Source organism: Pongo pygmaeus, chromosome 12 (genome assembly GCF_028885625.2).
Source record: "Pongo pygmaeus isolate AG05252 chromosome 12, NHGRI_mPonPyg2-v2.0_pri, whole genome shotgun sequence".
Taxonomy (NCBI): Eukaryota; Metazoa; Chordata; class Mammalia; order Primates; family Hominidae; genus Pongo; species Pongo pygmaeus.
Genome location: NC_072385.2, coordinates 39,911,843 through 39,930,860, shown reverse-complemented (window position 1 = coordinate 39,930,860; position 19,018 = coordinate 39,911,843). Strand labels below are relative to the sequence as shown.

The window sequence follows — 19,018 nt, the reverse complement described above, 5'->3', positions numbered from 1 at the left end:
CATCCAGATGAAGATATAGTACATTCCCATTGCTTTGGACAATTCCCTCATGCTCCTTCCCAGTCAATGCTGCACCAGTGCCCCACACTCAAGGCAGAGGCTTGACTTTTGCCACCATAGTTTAGTTTTTCCTATTCTTAAACCTCATATTAATGGAATCACACATTATGTACTCCTTTGTGTCTGGCTTTGTTCTTTCAACATAATGTCTTTGAAATTCATCAAGTATCAGCAGCAGGTATCAGTAGTTCATTTATTTCTATTGCCATATACTATATCACTGTATGAATATACCAGAATTTTTTAATCCATTCTTCTTTTGATGGACATATAGGTTGATATCAGTTTTTGGTGATTATGAATAGAGCTTCTATGATATTTTCACACTTTTTATCTTGGGGTGGGGGACAGATGAATTCTCTTTTGTTCTCTTGGGTGTATGACTATGATTTGAATTGCTGGATCATTGGTATATTTAACCTTAGTAGAAACTTCCAGTTTCTCCATACATAGACAATGACACTTCAGTTAATGACATCAAAAGAGCTACCTGAACACCTGTCTGAATGATCTCTAAATGCTTTTTCTAATTCTGAGATTCTGGCTCCCTTGTAGTGTAGGAGGACTGGCAGCACCTTATTTATGTCACTTAGCTGCTGGCTCAGCCAGGAGTCTGCTTTATCGGGCCTGTAAGTTCCACTCAGTTTGAAGAGAGTGGCCGCTGAACAATGGGCCGCTGAACAAATGGGCCCCTGTCACTGTGTTGGAGAGGCAGGTTTTTCCAGGGACTACCTCTGCCAGGATTTCTCTCAGCACTTAGATTGACTCAACCCAAGCAAGGGTGCTTCCCTCAGTCACGTTGAAGGGATTTTAGAGCTCATACTACTGTTCATTTACTTTCTAGACTGTGTCATCTGGCATGCTGGGCATTGGCATTAACCACACATTTCAAACAAACCATTATAAAGGCCATCAGATAAACATTGCCTCAGTTGGTCAGATGGAGAGAATTCTACCAAGCTCCCAGGGTGAACTGCTCCTACTACCTTCAGCTATGGAATGCCACTATTTGGGACTAAAAGAAAAGGGTCAAAGCTGAAAATCTGTGATTTGCTGCAGTCATTTATCCATGCATTTTTTTACTCCCTCTACAAGTTCTCAAGGGCACTTGCTGTGTGCCAGGCACTGCATTAGGTACTAGGAGTAAATACGGCATGAGACTGAACCCAAAGAATTAACAATTGAGTGAGAGGTATAGATAAGAAATTGAAGAGTAAATACATAACAACAGGGCTGCAACTGGGACAAATATGGGAAGCAAGGGAAAAGAACACCTCACTTGGTTTAGGGCTTCTCAAAAGGGTGGCACTGAAGCCAAGACCCAATTACCTCCATGCCTGGGAGCCATGCCCATGCTGACATTGTTGACAGCCATCCTGTCTCCTCCTTTCTGCTTTCACCAGGACAACTTGGGTTCCCAAAAGGCCGCTATCATGCTTTCTCTTTCCTATATGACCTACCACTAGGACTATTAACCAGGTTTTGGTCTTCTGACATCTCCTGTGTGCACTTCCATTTTATTCCCACCAACCAGTGAGGGCACTCAGGCCATGTTTCCTCAGGGCTGGCTGCACCAGGGTTTCCCTCAAAGTGTTCCTTCTGATAGTGACCAGACAGAACTCCAGGACTCAGCCCAGGCTGGAGTTGCCTGAATGGCCAGGACAGATGCCAGAAATTTTGTTATTAATATAGATATAACCTAATATTTGGACTTATACTCAAGGTAGTATGATATTATAGACTGGGAGACTAGGACACACTTTCCAGAATAATGGGGATTAAAACAATCCTTTTGTATTCAAGTGATATGTTTTACTTAGTTTATTAATCTATCTTATATCTTACTTAGGAAAGAATACTTGGGAAAATGGGCATTAGACATGATCCCTTTTTAAAAATGAAGTGGTGACATACTGTTAATCATCACAGAAATCATTTGTACTACATCGTATACATTCACAATATGCTTTCAGAGATTCTTCTGGCTGGGACTGAAGGACTGAAGATAGTATTTGCACTCTTGCCATCCACCTGTTAATTTTATTTACATCTTGCTCAGAGTTCCATGCAGAAGTTTATGGCTGTTCCTTCCATCTTTTTTCTATAGATTTCATCAAACCTCTCATTCTGGGCAACAGTGAAGTGGTTTTTCCAATCCCCCACAGTTCCTAGGAAAAGGAAGGCCAGACAGGAGTGTCACTCTCTGATTGAAAGATGTGGTGTCCCTGAGTAAAGTGGTGTAGTGCCCATACTGAATCTGGCCTGTCCACATACCTGACTCACCCAATTCCCCCTTCAGTGGACACCTGTCCATGAGCAGCTCTCCTCTAAGAAGCAGTCCTAGGGGACTCTGTGCAGGGGGATGGACTTGTAAGTCAGCTGGACAACTGACCCAAGGCAGCTAGTGGCCTGCATGACCTGGCCCCACCTATAGTGTATTTACCTGATGGATTACTACATAGACACAAAAGAAGGATGAACTACAGACACACAACCACATGGAGGAATCTCAAAACATTATGTTGAGCAAAAGGCACCAGACACAGGAAAGTAAATACTGTGAAATTCCATTTATGTGAAGTCCAGCAACAGGCAAAATCAATCTAGAGTAATAGAAATTGGAAAAACGGTTGTCCCTGGAGGTAGACGTTGACTGAAAAGGGGCACAAGAGGAAACTTTCTGGGGTGATGAAAATGTTTCATATCTTGATTGGGGTGCTGGTAGTGTGGGTGTATACATTTATCAAAATGGGTTGAACTGTATACTTAAGATCTGTGCATTTTTGGTATTTTGATTATATCTCAATAAAAAACTATTTTGGAAAAATATGAATGAGATACTATTTTTCACCAAACAACAACTTAAACTAATTTTAAACAGGAAATTCTCTTTTCCCCACCAATGCCTCTTCCAGAAAATTATGCAACAGTAATAAAAGCATCTGGAAATAATAATTTATGCACAAAGATATTTACTGTAACATTATGCATAAAAACAAACATTGAAAACAATAATAACTATAGTGTCTATCATTAAGGGAATAGTTGGATGAATTATGATGTATCCTTAGCTTGGTATAACATGGGACCAAAAAAATCAATGAGGTGTATGAGTCTATACGCCTTGCCCTAGAGGGGTTTCTCATATCCTGGTAAGTAAAGGTATAAAATATGACCTCATTCTGCATTTTAGGGAGCAAGCTTTCATTATGGTTACATATCTTTGTGTCTGTGTGAGTCTGAAGAGGGAGGGTGTATAGAAAGATGGTTATGTATGAGCCTGAAGAAGGGCACCTTGACAAATCATTACCACTGGTTATCCAAAGAGAAAAGGGGTAGAATATTTTGGTTTGTTTCATTGGTATGGAATACTGTTGTAGATTGGAAAATGCAACAACATAAATTCAAGCACATGCAAAATCAAAGAGGAAGAAGAACAGATGTTTCGAAGCAGTGTGTATACCATGATTTCACTGTTGTGAATAAAAAATCTGTATGTTATAAATGAGAGAGAAAGGGACTTCCATACTGTTGGTAGTTACTTCTTAGGGGTGGAGTTTTGGTGGAGAGACTTTTAAAAAATATAATTTTATACTGATTTTATTTATTTATTGAGACAGAGTCTCGCTCTGTCACCAGGCTGGAGTACAGTGGCACGATCTTGGCTCACTGCAGCCTCTGCCTCCTGGGTTCAAGTGATTCTCCTGCATGAGCCTCCCGAATAGCTGGGACTACAGGTGTGCACCACCACGCCCAGCTAATTTTTGTATTTTTAGTAGAGACAGGGTTTTACCATGTTGGCCAGGATGGTCTTGATCTCTTGACCTCGTGATCTGTCTGCCTAGGCCTCCCAAAGTGCTGGGATTACAGGTGTGAGCCATCGCACCCAGCCGATTTAATTTATTTTTTAAGAAGAGCTGGTGTCTTGCTCTGTCACCCAGGCTGGAGTACAGTGGCAAGGTCCTAGCTCACTGAATGCTCAAAATCCTGGGCTCAAGTGCTCCTCCCACCTCAGCCTCCTGAGAAGCTGGGAATACAGGGATGCATCACCACACCCAGCTAATTATTTTTTTTTGTAGAGATGGGGTCTTGCTGTGTTGCCCAGGGTAGTTTTGAACTCCTAGCCTCAAGCAATCCTCATGCCTCAGCTTTCCAAAATGTGGGATTATGGGCATAAGTCAATCCGCCCAGCCCAATTTAATATTTAACAATGACATGTTTTGCTTTTTAAATTAGAAAGTGATAAAGCTTTTTCTTAAAAAATGTTATATGGGCCAATTAGAATTCCTCCTTTGGGAATTGGAACTAAGAACTACTGAGGATGAGGCAATTCTCAACGGTAGTTGTAGTTGAAACTCATGAAGTAGAGCAGGTTTGGGCAAGGGTCAAGACCAAGTTATGAGCAGAAACTGAGTCATCAGAAGTTATAAAGTGGGAGAAAGTTGTAATGGGTGGAGAAACGGGAAGCTGGTCAGTAGAGGAAGCCATGCCTAATAGATATATGAAAAGCAGCCGAGTCCTGTAGTGGTGGAGTTTTGGAGCAAAGACACATCCCTCCTGCTGCTGAGTCCTGGACCCTGAGATCCAGCGGCCCCTGGGAGGTCTGGACCAGTGGTGGCTCCTCTTTTTAGTTTTCTATGTTGATTGCATTTCCTTTATTGTCCAGTGTGAATCTTCACAGTAAGCCCCTTTCTTCGGGTCTAGCTTGAGGGACTCTCTGTTCCTTGCAACCAAATACTGGAACAATACTCTAGAAAGCTCTCTTCTACAACAGGATCAAATCCCTGGTTTTATTAGAAACGTACATTAGGAATAGTTGAAGTGCATTGTCTTGGAATTAATAAAACTCAATATTGTCTGCTAAGAGGCAGGCAGGATGTTACGAGACAATCTGAATGTATGATAAAGAGGCCCCACACACCTTTTCTCATGAAGGAGGAAATTGACTGGTCCATGATAGATTTGGAAACTGTAGAACGATTTGTCATGGGATTTTCTTTCATTTTCTCAAATGACGTCTCCTGGACAATTTTATCTAGCACTGTCTCATCCACGTTCTTTCCCATGAACTGCATCACCTTTCGAATTTCATGCTTTGGGTCCTGCGGCAAGGGTAACATTGGACTAGAATGAATGAGAGTATCATAAAGAAATACTACAATTCTCTGGGATGTCCTTTGAAACAACTTTGAATTTCTCTGCACCTGAAGAACCACTTTAAAATGGTTCTTCTGCAGAGCCTTCACTCACCCTCTTTATGTCCTCATAGAATAGGAAGAGAATCTGGTGTCTGTCTTTCATCTCCCACCATCCTTTCACATGGTCAAACCAGGAACCCCAAACCACTGAAATAGACACAGGAAACAGAATGGTCTACATAGGCATCGCACAAAACCTTCTGAGTATTAGGGATTTTCCTGAAGTGAGTTAGAGAGAGAAAACCCAAATTCTGAATTAGATATGTCCTAAGGGTTCTCATCTGTTTGATTTTGAGGGTGGTATAGATGGGGACAGCCTTGGGTTTACTTGCCCCAACGTCCTCCCTAAAGTGGCTTCCTGTCTATTATGTGCAATCACATAGGGACAAGGACACCCTTTGGAAGAGAATGGCTCTAATTAAAGGCTTTGAATCAGGTGGAAGATGTTTGCTGAGGGCTGTGGGCATACACTCAGAAAGTGGTCACCTTGTTCTGCCCAGTCCCAGTCTGTGGTAGGACATACCTGATGAAGCACAGGCATTCTAGGGGATAAAATGCTACCTGTGTTCCCTAGACCCAGCCTAGCTGGAGTGAGAATGCAAGGGTGTGAAGGATGTTGCCGTACCTTTTCCATTGATGAAGGTTTCAAAATACTCTTCCCAGGTACCAGGGTCAGGAAGCATGTGGTTCATCCTTTGGAAATGGTAGTAGGAAACCATACAGTCTTTGGCATTTCGAGCTACATAAAGGAACTTTGGGGTAAGAAAAGAGGTGGGTAAAAGATGGTATAAAAAGTGGACTTTCACAGAGTTCCCTTAGGCGGAGCCATCCTGAGGGTTGCTGTGCACTCTGGCTCAGTTCTGCAGTGCTGGCCCTGTGACTTGGCCGTGTGACCTCTCTCTTCTTTCTGTCTCTGCTTCGTCGCCAAGTCTGCTCTCTACTTGAAACTCAGTCTTTTTCATTAGCTAATCAATTAGGGATTGGTGAGGATTAGATTGCCTGATTGCCCCTTTGGTATCAGGAGCAAAATCTTTCTCTATAAACTACGACCTGCCATGTGAATAGGAGACTTCCACGGTATCAGCGTAAACTGATGACCCCTCCCGCACCCTCCCAAAGATGCACAGAAGCTTCATGTTTAAGAGTTTGAGCCACGCAGCAAGAAAATAGCTCCTGTTTTTCTCCTGGCCTCCTCGGCTTGAATTATTTCCATCTCTAATCATTTCAGCTCTGCCCCTACAGACATCCCTTCAAGTTCCGCTTTGCCCACAACTTCACAACCCTCTACCCTCCCAACCTTTCATTTTACCAAATCTGACCTTTTATCCAGTACTCAGTTCACATTTTAACGGTATCAATTCCAAATGGGCCTCTTGACTACGCATCTCAGATCTATGACCAACTATTTCAATGCTGTGCTTTTTTATTCTTTCACTTTTAAGTGGTTCTCAACTGGGGATGATGGGATGATTGTGTCCACTAGGGGACGTTTGGCAATGTCTGAAGACGTTTTTGGTTGCACAGCTTGGAGTCGTGGTGCTACTGGCATCCATGCAGGGGCCAAGGATGCTGTTCAACATTCTGCAATACACAGAAGAGTCCCCCTGCTCACACCTCCCACCCACAAGAAAGAAAAATCTGCCCCAAATGTCAGGAGTGCTTTATTAATTATGTCTTTTATATTCTGTGTCTGATGCTTTGACATCCTGGGGCTTTGCTGACTCTGGAGGAACTGCCTACAACACCCCAGAGCCTATACCCCCGACACTTCCACTGTTGGGCTTTTACACACTGGGCCACTATTCACCTGCCCTGACCACCCCAGGGTCAGATACCAGACCACTAGGCCAAGCCCCTGTGGCTGAAAGCCTGCTGCAGTGGTTCAAACTGGCCAATCCCAAGCCTGCCTACCTAGCCTCATCTATTCCTTCCCAAAGAAACCACATCAAGGCTCTTGCCCATGTCTTCTACTCACTCTCTCTTCCTCCTGACCTATCCCATTGCTTCCCTGTGAGGCTGTGTGTGACATGCCATGCCTCCTGTTCTAGGGATCTGCGAGGACACACTTCTTCCTTATGACAGTCACCACTGTACCTGCATGTCTTTCCATGCCTGATTATATCAAGTCCCAGGCCCTTTAGAGCAAGTGCTAAGGTTGAGAAACCCTGCTCCTGAAAGCATTGACTCTGTTACTGTCTACTAAGTCCTACTGCCCATCTTCTCTTCTCCAACTTACCAAGGTGCCAAGCACCAGTAAAGAAGGTTTTAAGAAATGCTGATTTAAAAAATTCCCCGAGTTTCTAAATTTTTTATCCTCAGTTTTCTTCCTCTTCATTGCTGCTTGATAATCCTTTTATTAATCCCTCCCATGCTCCATCTCTTGGCTGTTAGCTCCAGCCACAGGTCTGTCCTCTCTTCTCAAACCTTTACACTCAAACCTTCCTGTCTGAGTTCACTAATTTTCTGTGCAGCTGTTCTGCACTTTATCCTATGCTTGAGTTTTTAATTTCCATGATTTTATATTTTTGTTATAGAAATTCCATTTATTTACTTAATACTTCTGTGTCTAAAAGTAGCATCTTATTTCTTTATTTTATTTTTGATTCACTTTTTCATTTATTCACACAACTTGAACCTTCTCTTATTTCTAGAGCTGATAATTACATTGTCTGAAGTTCTTGAGGTCTGACTCTTCCACGGGTTCTTTCTGAAGACTGCATTTCATGGTGGCTTGTTCTTTTGTGTATTTTGTAATGTGGGATGGTGAGCCCAAGTGGGGATCCTATGGGGGTCTGAGTTGCAGCTGTGTCCCTGCAGAGAGGACCTGGGAACACTGGCTGTGGGGACCACCTTGTGTAATTTCTCTGCTTGTAGTTTCTTGGAGAATGCAAGGAGTGCAATTTTGAATCTCAAACCCTGAGAGAGTAAACCTGTGGCTATACATTCTCAAGGGAGCTGAGCGCCTAGGTCAAGGCAGAGTGGTTCCCTGAGGTCTTCCTCTGCCTCCTCCACCCATCCATTGAGGATGTAGCCCTTCAGTGGTCCCAGCTTTGGCTCCTCATTCTTCTGGTTCCTTGTGCTGTGGGCTTTGACCCTGTCCCTGTGCAGCCATTAAAACTTAAATTGCTGGATTATCCAGGTCATCAGATTTCCCCAGGAGAGTCCCAGTCTTAATTTGCCTCTCTGAGTTTCAGTTTCCTCTGAAGTTTCTAAACTTAGGGACTTTATTTCGATCTCAGTTATGCATTAAAAGGAAACTTGTGATTTTTTTTATGCAGTAATCCTGGATGTTCTACATATAAGGGCTTCAGGGGTTCAGAATACCTAATTTGCCATAATTCTGGAAATGGAAGTTTTTGTCCCCTTATCCAATATTATTACTAAAAGGACTGAAGTCATTTATTTGAGTCCTCCAACTTCACTCCAATCCCCTAGCAACATATCTTTCTTAGCCCTTCTTTCCCCTTCATTCTTGCCTTTAAGGAAACAGTGCCCCACTTTCTCACCAAGGCTGGCAGCTTAGTCTGTACCCTTGACTCCACCTGCTCTACAGCACCTTCCGTATTTACTCAGCAAGGACGTGTCTAATGCCCTCTATGTGCCAGGAACTTATAGGCACTGGGGTGCATACAAATAAAGTCACAGAATAAATAAAACGAAGAACGCAGAGTCTACCAGAGGCTGAGGTGGGGTGTCCTCAAGAGCGTTGCTCTGCCTGTTCATCTGTTTACCCTTTGGGGAGAACTTTTTTTTTTTTTTTTTAATGAGACGGAGTCTCGCTCGGTGGCCCAGGCTGGAGTGCAGTGGCGCGATCTCGGCTCACTGCAAGCTCCGCCTCCCAGGTTCACGCCATTCTCCTGCCTCAGCCTTCCGAGTAGCTGGGACTACAGGCGCCCACCACCGCGTCCGGCTAAGTTTTTTTTTATTTTTAGTAGAGACGGGGTTTCACCGTGGTCTCGATCTCCTGACTTTGTGATCCACCCGCCTCGGCCTCCCAAAGTGCTGGGATTACAGGCGTGAGCCACTGCGCCCGGCCCCCTTTGGGGAGAGCTTTAGCTTTTTTCCTCTCATTCTTCCCTCCCTGGTCTGTTAGAGAACCTCCCCATGGCCTGCAGCCTGGGACCACCATCTTCTCACCTTCATTTCACAGCTACGCTTACTGCACTCACTGCCTCCCCATGTCTCTAGTTCCCTCCAAAAATTAAGTCTGGATCCTGCTTTTATGTCCTATTTGAAACTGTTCAGGTGAATGTCCTGCTGAGTGTAGAACTTTACGTTTTCTCTTTGCTGGTAAGCATCAGAGACAGTGGAGAGGCAAAGGTGATGACGAATGCTCTGCGTTGGGGTCTGCAGGACTCGCTTTGGTTGGCTTACTTTCCCTTCTGTCACAGGGAGCTGTTGGTATCTTACCTTGCAGTTGTTTTCCCAGAAAGACGGCGGCAGCAGCTGAGTGGAAAGGTGAGTCTTTAGTATCCGTGGAGAGGGCATTGCTTTGGCTTTTTCCACACCTTTAAAATAGTTCAAGAGGAAACATCTGCGTAGTACAAGCACTACACGGGGACCTCATGATCCAGGCTCTGTCCAGGATATCCCATCACCCACCTATCCTTCTGCTAGTCTCTTGACTTTCTTTTGGGATTTTACAATGGGATTATTGATATAATTTTCATTTTTGTAGAATCACACAGCTTGAGTCCTGGATGGGGCCTTAGAGTTAACTTACTCTGTCACTTTAAGGATGAGGTGATAGAAGCTGGGAATGGGCAAGTGATGTCTTGCGGAGGCAGAGTCAGCCAGGACCAGAGAAGAGAGGACTCCCTCACCTTCCTGCCAGCCAGAGATGACCCCCATGTGCCTGCATCAGGCTGTCTCATGTACCCGGCCTGTTTGCAATCACTTGTGTCATCTCTAAAAACATGTATACTTGCTGGCCTGTGAGTCATGATTTCTACTTTCTCATTTTTTTTTTTTTTTTTTTTTTGAGACGGAGTCTCGCTCCATCACCAGGCTGGAGTGCAGTGGCGTGATCTCGGCTCACTGCAACCTCTGCTTCCCAGGTTCAAGCAATTCTCCTGCCTCAGCATCCCGAGTAGCTGGGATTACAGGTGCGTGCCACCATGCCCATCTAATTTTTCTATTTTTAGTAGAGACGGGGTTTTACCATATTGGTCAGGCTGGTCTCGATCTGGTGACCTCATGATCCACCCGCCTCGGCCTCCCAAAGTGCTGGGATTACAGACATGAGCCACCGTGCCCGGCCTCTACTCTCTCATTTAAAAGCCTTAATGAGCACTTTGTGCAATCATTGTGTTAAGCTGAGGTTAGGGGAAAAGGCAACAAAGACAAGAAAAACACAGACCTTCTCCCTAAGGAGCTTCCACTCTAGTGTGGGAATCAGAGGCTCATGCAAATCATGTCAGAGGAGCTGGGTCAAGTTAGTGCAGAAAATCTCCTTCCTCTTTAAGACATGTACCCCAGAACTTAAAGTATATATATATATATATATATAAAAGAATAATGCCTGACACCTGATATGTGCTATGAAAGTCTTAGCTATGACTATGACACTTATTTTTTCATGGGAAGTGCATGGTGCACTCCAAATTTGAATCTGTGGTCCTTGGTGCCAGACGTCTTTGGCACTGACACTGGGGTGCCACATGAGCAAGCAGGGACTCTGTTGGGTGAGAACTGTGTAGCTAATGCTTGGCACTTGTAACTGGTTGAACACTTTGTTTAATTGAGAGATTGTACCTCTCTATTGTTAAGTGTTGAAGAGAAATACGTTAGGCGAAAGGATCTATCTAGATTTGCACAAGAAAAGTTATTTTTCATCCAGTACTTAGAATTAGGGATTAAAGGGAGTTTTTCCCCACCAGAATATGTTTGACTTTCAGACTGACTACTTTTGAATTGTTAACCTTTATGTGAGGACTGTGGGTTTGTAAATGGAAGACTTACCACAGTGTGTCCTTCTTATCCACTCCAGGAAAGGGTGTCGAAGTTGAATGGAAGCGTGCCTGCTTTTCTCAATATCTCCATCATTTTGTATCAGATCTACAATTTCCTGTGTCCAAGTTCCTGAAAGAGAGTAGAATAAAGATCTGAGAAACTGATTATTGATTTTCCACAACTTAGAATTTAGAAAAATGCTATAAAAAATTAATTTGCCTGTTAATACCTCACTTATGTTGCTTACGACATTGAATTAAAACCAACTATTAAGATAATCTTTTCCTCACCAGAAAGGTTAAGGGTTGAAATGTGACTTCTTTATTTTTGTAATCCAATGATGTACTTAAAAAAATCTGAATATGCATTGGTATTTCTATAAAACGATAATACAAATAACTATTATATGTAACAACAGGGATTATTTTAAAAATTTCCATTTGAAGAAAATTGCAGAAATTCCCAAACCCTAACTTTTACCATTAAAAGCTCTGGCTGCTAATAAGTAGTCTAGTTTCTCTTCCTTGGGTTACTTTTATTTTTTTATTTTTTATTTTTTTTTAAGAACCAAGGAACTGACACAATGTCCATAATAAGAAAAAGAAGGAAAAGTAAGAATTTCAGATAATCCACAAACTGAAAAAATGAGATTGAATGAATTCCTCTTTCAAAGGCAAAGAAAAGTTAAACAGTGGCTTCTACAAGAAAGGTGAACTCCTTATAAATGAAAAAATGACCTTTGCTGAATTTGAGAGTAAAATTTGTTTCTCTTCATGGTCTTGTCTGAGATCTGCTTCCTGGTTCTGGGGCTTCCTTGGACTGGGCCCTGGCTTCTGCAGTGTCTGTCCTCAGAAAGTGCATCCTTATTTGGCTTCTGGGACACTTGGCTGACCTGGTCCTGTTTTTCTGTGGGGAAGCATGGATTGGATGTGTGTGGGGCTGTGGAATCAAATGGACTCGACTCCTATATATGATGTATGCGTTGGGTGGTTTCGGATGAATTATGTAAACCTGATATATATTAATGATTCTCATGTGGTTTTGAGAGTTGGAAGAGAAAATAGGCAGAATCCAGCTTGTCATAGGCACTAAAGAAATGGTAGCTGTCTTCATGTTTTGACGGTGTTGGCGTACATCCCGAGGGCCAGAGCTAGAACAGATGGAACCACTGTGCTCGGGGAAGCCCTGGGGAAGAAGGTGCCATTCTCATCGTGGCTTCCCCATACCAGTTTTCTGTGATCCTGGTCTCCTTTCCCTAGTACCCTGATGGAGGTACCTGGGTGCAGTGCCATGGCTCTGGCTCCGCCTCTAGACTATGCCCTTGTGCCAGCTGCTCAGCTCCTGGTCAGTTCCTACTCTGTACTAAAACCAATTTATCTTTCTGCCCTTCTGGGGTCAGCACTGTCTTCGTCTTTGAACCTTTGTTGCCTCCTGATGATGTGCTGTCCTAATTCCCAATCCACACTGCTTTGGCAGTTCCAGAGAGCCCTTCTCCACAGAGGCTAGCTCTGCTTTTTCCTCTCAACTCTGAGCATGGAATTTGGGCCTTGCTTGCCTGCAGCCTCTCAGAGGAAGTCATGGGTGCCTCTACCTCCAGACTCCACCTTTGTAATTGGCTCTGCTGTCGTAGATGCTGTGAGCATGTCAGGAAACCTGGGCTCCCTCAGTGGCCCTGACCCTATTCCTGTTTGGCCCACATTGTGCAAGGGCTTCTGCCAGACCTCCTTGCCGCACATTCCAGACTTGCTCCCAACTCAGCCTGCTGACAGGGCACCTTGCATCATGAGTCGTACTCACCAGTAACTGCCTCCCTCTTGCCCCGGGGAGCTGAATTCCAGTAGATTATGCTTCTCAGTCACCACTATGGACTGGTTTCCAGCACAGGTTGATGTCTGCTTTTCCGTGGACTCCACCAACAAGGTGGCAATTCCAGGCACAGTTGTTGACCTGAATGGCAACTCTGAAAGCCATGGCATGGCTCAGGCAAGCTGTGGCAAGGGCTGTGCTCTACAGCTATTTATGGATATTGTAAAAGGCGATGGATGCACAGCCCAGAGTTTGCTTCTGAATGGAAGTGTTTATTCCATCAGCTGCTGGGGATGCTGCTGGCAGATGGCCCCCAGCTATTCAGCCCTCTCCAGGTCCCTTCCTGGGACATCTTCCATCCAGGGACTGGCTGACACTCTGCTCCCCTCTCCCCAACTGGGATGGAACCAACTTTGCAGGGCCATCCCAGCTTCAGATCATCCTGTAGGAGGCTTTTTGCTAGGATTGAGTTGAAGCTCAACTTCTCTCTCTGGAAAATCCTGCTTTCTTCCCTTTACTTCCAGGGGGAGTGATCCCAGGAGCACTCCCTAATAAACATCTCACATACTTACCTTCAACTCAGAATCTGCTTTCTGGGAAGAAAAGGGGCTGGTTTGGGAGTGAGGATCATGATTTCAGATTATGACAGGCTGACTCACTTAGGCAAGTAGTAGATGGGGCCTGGAACCTAGCATCTGGGATGGCTTGTGTTTTATAGGGTCACTGTAACCTTCCAACTTACCCAGGGCAATACAGCTTGATTCTGTTGTCCCAGATTAATTACTAACAGTGTTTCTTTCTGTATCAGATGACTTAGTTTTGAGGATAAATGATGAAGTCACCACAGCATCAGGTCAGCTGTTTCCCGCATGTCTCAAGTATCTGTCATGCCCTGTAGCTAGTCTCAGAAAAAATGTTCTTTCTCATTTTCCAAATTTGAGCTGGGAAAATGCTCAGTTCTCACGAGTCTCAAGGAGATAAACTTCTTAGTCAAATGAAATTTTCTTTTCATAATTATTTCCCACTTGTAGCATAGTATTTCTTCTTCCACATTGATAAGTGTTATCCTAGAGGGAAGTTACTAAGAATGTGACCCTGGATAACTTGCCTTGCTTTGTAAAAAAGGCTGTTCAAGTTTTCAGGGGATAATCCTGCCTCCAGGAGAGTCAAATAGAATCTGTGTTGATAGAACTGACAACTTGAGGAAAGAAAACCCAGTAGTCACTCCAGGCTGTGGCTGGGGCTGTTTACAAGTACCAAGTGCAGTGCCCATCTGACAGCCATGTGATTAATTAGATCAAAACAGGCACTCAGTTCAGATCTTTCTGGCTCAAAGATTCACTCCACTGGTTGCCAGGACACTACCCACTTCTGACTTCTCTGTCCAACATCTAAGTGGGAAAGCTTCTTGGGGTTTGGTCCTGTGCCCTCTTTTTCCTCTATGCTTTCTTCCCATGTGATTTCGTTCATTCCCATTGCTTTGAACACCATCTTTAGTAGACACTGTTGGTGGCTTCCTCAGATCCCCTGTACCAGCCTCTTGCACCCCCTCACCTCCTCCACGGCTGTGAGCGTTGGCCACTCATGTCTCTCAGCTAGCTACCTGCTTTGCTAGAGAAGTGTCCTCCTCTGAAGGGAGGCTCCTAATAGAGAAAGTCTCCATTCTTCCACTCCTTCCCCTCCTGCCCTAACAACATCAGGGCAAGGCTTTACCCAATGCCACATCTTTACTTGGTCCCTTCCCCTCCCCTATCCTATACATACCCTTACTGGTTTTTTTTTTTTCCTAAAGAGCACCCTTCCAATAAATCATGTATACCTGAATCCTTGCCTCAGGCTCTTCCGTAGGGCATTTAACCTGAGATTTCACTATCTATAGCAACTCCAGTTATATCTTCAGCCAGAGTGGGCTTCCCGCTGTGCTGTATTTCTGACAGCCCCCTGACGTCAACACTTAGTGGTCTAAAGGTCACCTCAAACTTAACATGTCCCAAACTGAGCTGTAGTTTAACCTGCCTACCTTCTGCGCAGGCTCCATGCCTCTCCCTCTCCCAGGCTTTCCCATCCCAGTACAAGAGGCCACTCAGTTGATAAAGCCAGAAGAGAGTCACCCACAAGTCATCACTTCCTCTCGGATCTCAAGTAATTCTACCTCCAAAATACATCTCAATTTTTCTCTGACTCTTCATTTGCACTCTCACCTCCTTAGTCCAAGCTACTTTCTTTCTCATCTGGAAATGGCAACACATAACATCTTGTGTTCCCCAGTCCATTTTTGACTCCTTTCAATCCATTCAACTGCCTAATAGATGTCCCGGCCCCTCTCAGACCTGGTCCTCTCTGGACTTCCCTGAGTCAGTTCTTGGCACTGGCATCCACCTGATCATTCCAGCCCCAAAGCTTGTCTCCTCTCTTTCTCTCACCCCCCATATATCATCTATCAGTAAGTCCTACTGCTCCTGTCAGCATATGGAAACCTTCCTCTCCATGCTCCCTGTTATGGGCTAACTTGTGTGCCCCCCAAATTAATATGTTGAAGTTCTAACCCACAGTACCACAGAATGTGACCTTATTTGGAGATAGAGTCTTTATAGAGGTAATCAAATAGAAATGATGTCATTACGATGGCTCTAACCCAGTATGACTGATGTCTATATAAAAAGGCAGGATTTGGAGGTAGATGTGCACACATGGAGAGTGCAATGTGAATGTGAAGATGCCATATACCTGCCAAAGAGAGAGGCCTGGAACAGTGCCTTTCCTCACAGCCCTCAAAAGAAACCAAGTCTGCTGGTACCTTCATTTTGGACTTCTGGCCTCCCAAACTGTGAGACAATAAATATCTATTGTTTAAGCCACTGAGTTAGTGGTACTTTGTTTCATAGCCACAGCAAACTGATAATACATTCCCTATATAATAATCACAGCAGCTGAGAATTTCAGAGTACTGATTCCTTAATCTGAATTAGGACCCCCAATATTCTTTCATTACACCCTCTCTACATTTCTTTCTAAGATCTTATCACAGGTAATCAAAATTCTGTGAAATGATTTGTTTAATGGTTTAATGTTCTTCTCTAGAGTGTACTGTAAATCCCTGCAGGACAAAGATAACGAACATTTTACCGATCACTACGCTTGGTGCCAGTCTCTGGCATTTAGAAGATTCTTGATAGGTAATTGTTGAATGAAAGAAAAAAAATGAATAACATGGATTTTTTTAACTGGAAGAATCTGCTTTGACTAGTTATATATTTTTGATATACCAACAACTCTGCCTCTAAAAAAATCCCTATAGTTTTATAGAAAAATCTTAGATCCTTTGCCATTCTGTCTGATTTATAGACAAGGACACTTCCTTCCTCTGCTCTTTGACTTTACTACATGACCCCATAAGGTGCTGATACATGCTCCAACTTCTACTTCCCTCTTCTCATGTCCATGTACATACCTGCTTTGGGGTAAGAAGCAATGAGCAGGTCATCAGGCTTGGCTTGGAAGTTCCAGACCTTATCCCAGAAATCGCATACTTTCTTTTGAAGAATGATTCCATTCACTTGGGAAAATTCTTCTGGGGGTAACAAGCCGCATTCTAACTCACTTGTCTCCTCCACCTTATACTTAGCCATTTCTTCCACCGTGGTCTTGGGTACCAGCAGGGGAAAGTAAAAAGTAAATGAAAGTCGAGATTCACACGGGTTTTATGTATTCAGTGCTTTGGGCACAGAGCTGTGGTCATTCATTACAGGTAAATATGTTCAGGCAAACAAAGAGACAATTTGAATGGCTCCTGGGTAGAACTGGAACAAAATCTTCAGCACTGTGCCAGAATAGGCCTTACTCTTTCTACTGGTGAGATTCTGGCAGGGCTGCACCTCCATACTGCCAGGAGGAAGAACAGCAGCAGGGCACCAGTCCAGGGGCCTGCGCAAGTCCAGGAGGTCACTTCCTGGTCCTGTGGATGCCCATGGAGATGGGGAATTGAGAGAAAATATTGAAGAAATGCCTGGAGCAGGCCTCCAGGAATTCCCTTCCTTCTTCCTTGTCTTAACCTGGAGTTACTCTCCCTACAGAAAGGAAAGTGATTCTTCTGGGTTTGGTTATCCATGGAGATTTGGAGAAACACCTTCCCTAGACCCATGGAGACCCATGCTTCTATTGAGGCATATCACAGCCTAGGTGCCCATGTTAGGTGCACATGTTGCCAGCTTGGACAGTCCAGCTGAGAATTCCATCCCAACTTCCAAGACTTACTTAGAGAGTTACCTAAATCTCAGGTCTGTTTCTGTTCTGTGAGAGGTTAGACTGCAATATTTGAGGACTGTTATTACAACAAGTTTTTTTTTTATATTGAGGCACAGTTTACATGCAGACAAATGCACAAAGTGTAAGTTTATGTCTTGATTAATTTATACTTCTATATGTACCCACATAACTACCATCCAGATGAAGATATAGTACATTCCCATTGCTTTGGACAATTCCCTCATGCTCCTTCCCAGTCAATGCTGCACCAGTGCCCCACACTCAAGGCAGAGGCTTGACTTTTGCCACCATAGTTTAGTTTTTCCTATTCTTAAACCTCATATTAATGGAATCACACATTATGTACTCCTTTGTGTCTGGCTTTGTTCTTTCAACATAATGTCTTTGAAATTCATCAAGTATCAGCAGCAGGTATCAGTAGTTCATTTATTTCTATTGCCATATACTATATCACTGTATGAATATACCAGAATTTTTTAATCCATTCTTCTTTTGATGGACATATAGGTTGATATCAGTTTTTGGTGATTATGAATAGAGCTTCTATGATATTTTCACACTTTTTATCTTGGGGTGGGGGACAGATGAATTCTCTTTTGTTCTCTTGGGTGTATGACTATGATTTGAATTGCTGGATCATTGGTATATTTAACCTTAGTAGAAACTTCCAGTTTCTCCATACATAGACAATGACACTTCAGTTAATGACATCAAAAGAGCTACCTGAACACCTGTCTGAATGATCTCTAAATGCTTTTTCTAATTCTGAGATTCTGGCTCCCTTGTAGTGTAGGAGGACTGGCAGCACCTTATTTATGTCACTTAGCTGCTGGCTCAGCCAGGAGTCTGCTTTATCGGGCCTGTAAGTTCCACTCAGTTTGAAGAGAGTGGCCGCTGAACAATGGGCCGCTGAACAAATGGGCCCCTGTCACTGTGTTGGAGAGGCAGGTTTTTCCAGGGACTACCTCTGCCAGGATTTCTCTCAGCACTTAGATTGACTCAACCCAAGCAAGGGTGCTTCCCTCAGTCACGTTGAAGGGATTTTAGAGCTCATACTACTGTTCATTTACTTTCTAGACTGTGTCATCTGGCATGCTGGGCATTGGCATTAACCACACATTTCAAACAAACCATTATAAAGGCCATCAGATAAACATTGCCTCAGTTGGTCAGATGGAGAGAATTCTACCAAGCTCCCAGGGTGAACTGCTCCTACTACCTTCAGCTATGGAATGCCACTATTTGGGACTAAAAGAAAAGGGTCAAAGCTGAAAATCTGTGATTTGCTGCAGTCATTTATCCATGCATTTTTTTACTCCCTCTACAAGTTCTCAAGGGCACTTGCTGTGTGCCAGGCACTGCATTAGGTACTAGGAGTAAATACGGCATGAGACTGAACCCAAAGAATTAACAATTGAGTGAGAGGTATAGATAAGAAATTGAAGAGTAAATACATAACAACAGGGCTGCAACTGGGACAAATATGGGAAGCAAGGGAAAAGAACACCTCACTTGGTTTAGGGCTTCTCAAAAGGGTGGCACTGAAGCCAAGACCCAATTACCTCCATGCCTGGGAGCCATGCCCATGCTGACATTGTTGACAGCCATCCTGTCTCCTCCTTTCTGCTTTCACCAGGACAACTTGGGTTCCCAAAAGGCCGCTATCATGCTTTCTCTTTCCTATATGACCTACCACTAGGACTATTAACCAGGTTTTGGTCTTCTGACATCTCCTG

At 43.7% G+C, this 19,018-nt stretch overlaps 1 protein-coding gene across 1 annotated transcript; it reads right to left on the bottom strand.

Moving 5' to 3' along the window:
* Positions 1 to 1,866: 1,866 nt before the first annotated feature.
* On the bottom strand, positions 1,867 to 18,890 carry LOC129030796 (sulfotransferase 1C2-like). The gene is made up of 10 exons (XM_063649023.1): positions 18,845 to 18,890; positions 16,858 to 16,971; positions 16,468 to 16,587; positions 13,008 to 13,037; positions 11,220 to 11,339; positions 9,669 to 9,766; positions 5,884 to 6,010; positions 5,311 to 5,405; positions 4,982 to 5,162; positions 1,867 to 2,228 (listed from the first exon to the last, which is right to left on the bottom strand). Exons 1-10 carry the CDS (start codon positions 18,888 to 18,890, stop codon positions 2,116 to 2,118), a joined length of 1,044 nt encoding a protein of 347 aa, XP_063505093.1. The 3' UTR covers positions 1,867 to 2,115.
* Positions 18,891 to 19,018: the final 128 nt, after the last annotated feature.

Excerpts from the sequence above, each read along its gene's own strand:
- LOC129030796 (XM_063649023.1), bottom strand. The coding sequence starts at position 18,890 with ATGGCTGTCAACAATGTCAGCATGGGCATGGCTCCCAGGCATGGAG. Across the intron at positions 9,767-11,219 it reads GATAAGAAGGACACACTGTG|GTGTGGAAAAAGCCAAAGCA; the intron begins GTAAGTCTTCCA and ends ACTATTTTAAAG. Across the intron at positions 5,163-5,310 it reads TCTATGAGGACATAAAGAGG|GACCCAAAGCATGAAATTCG; the intron begins GTGAGTGAAGGC and ends CCCTTGCCGCAG.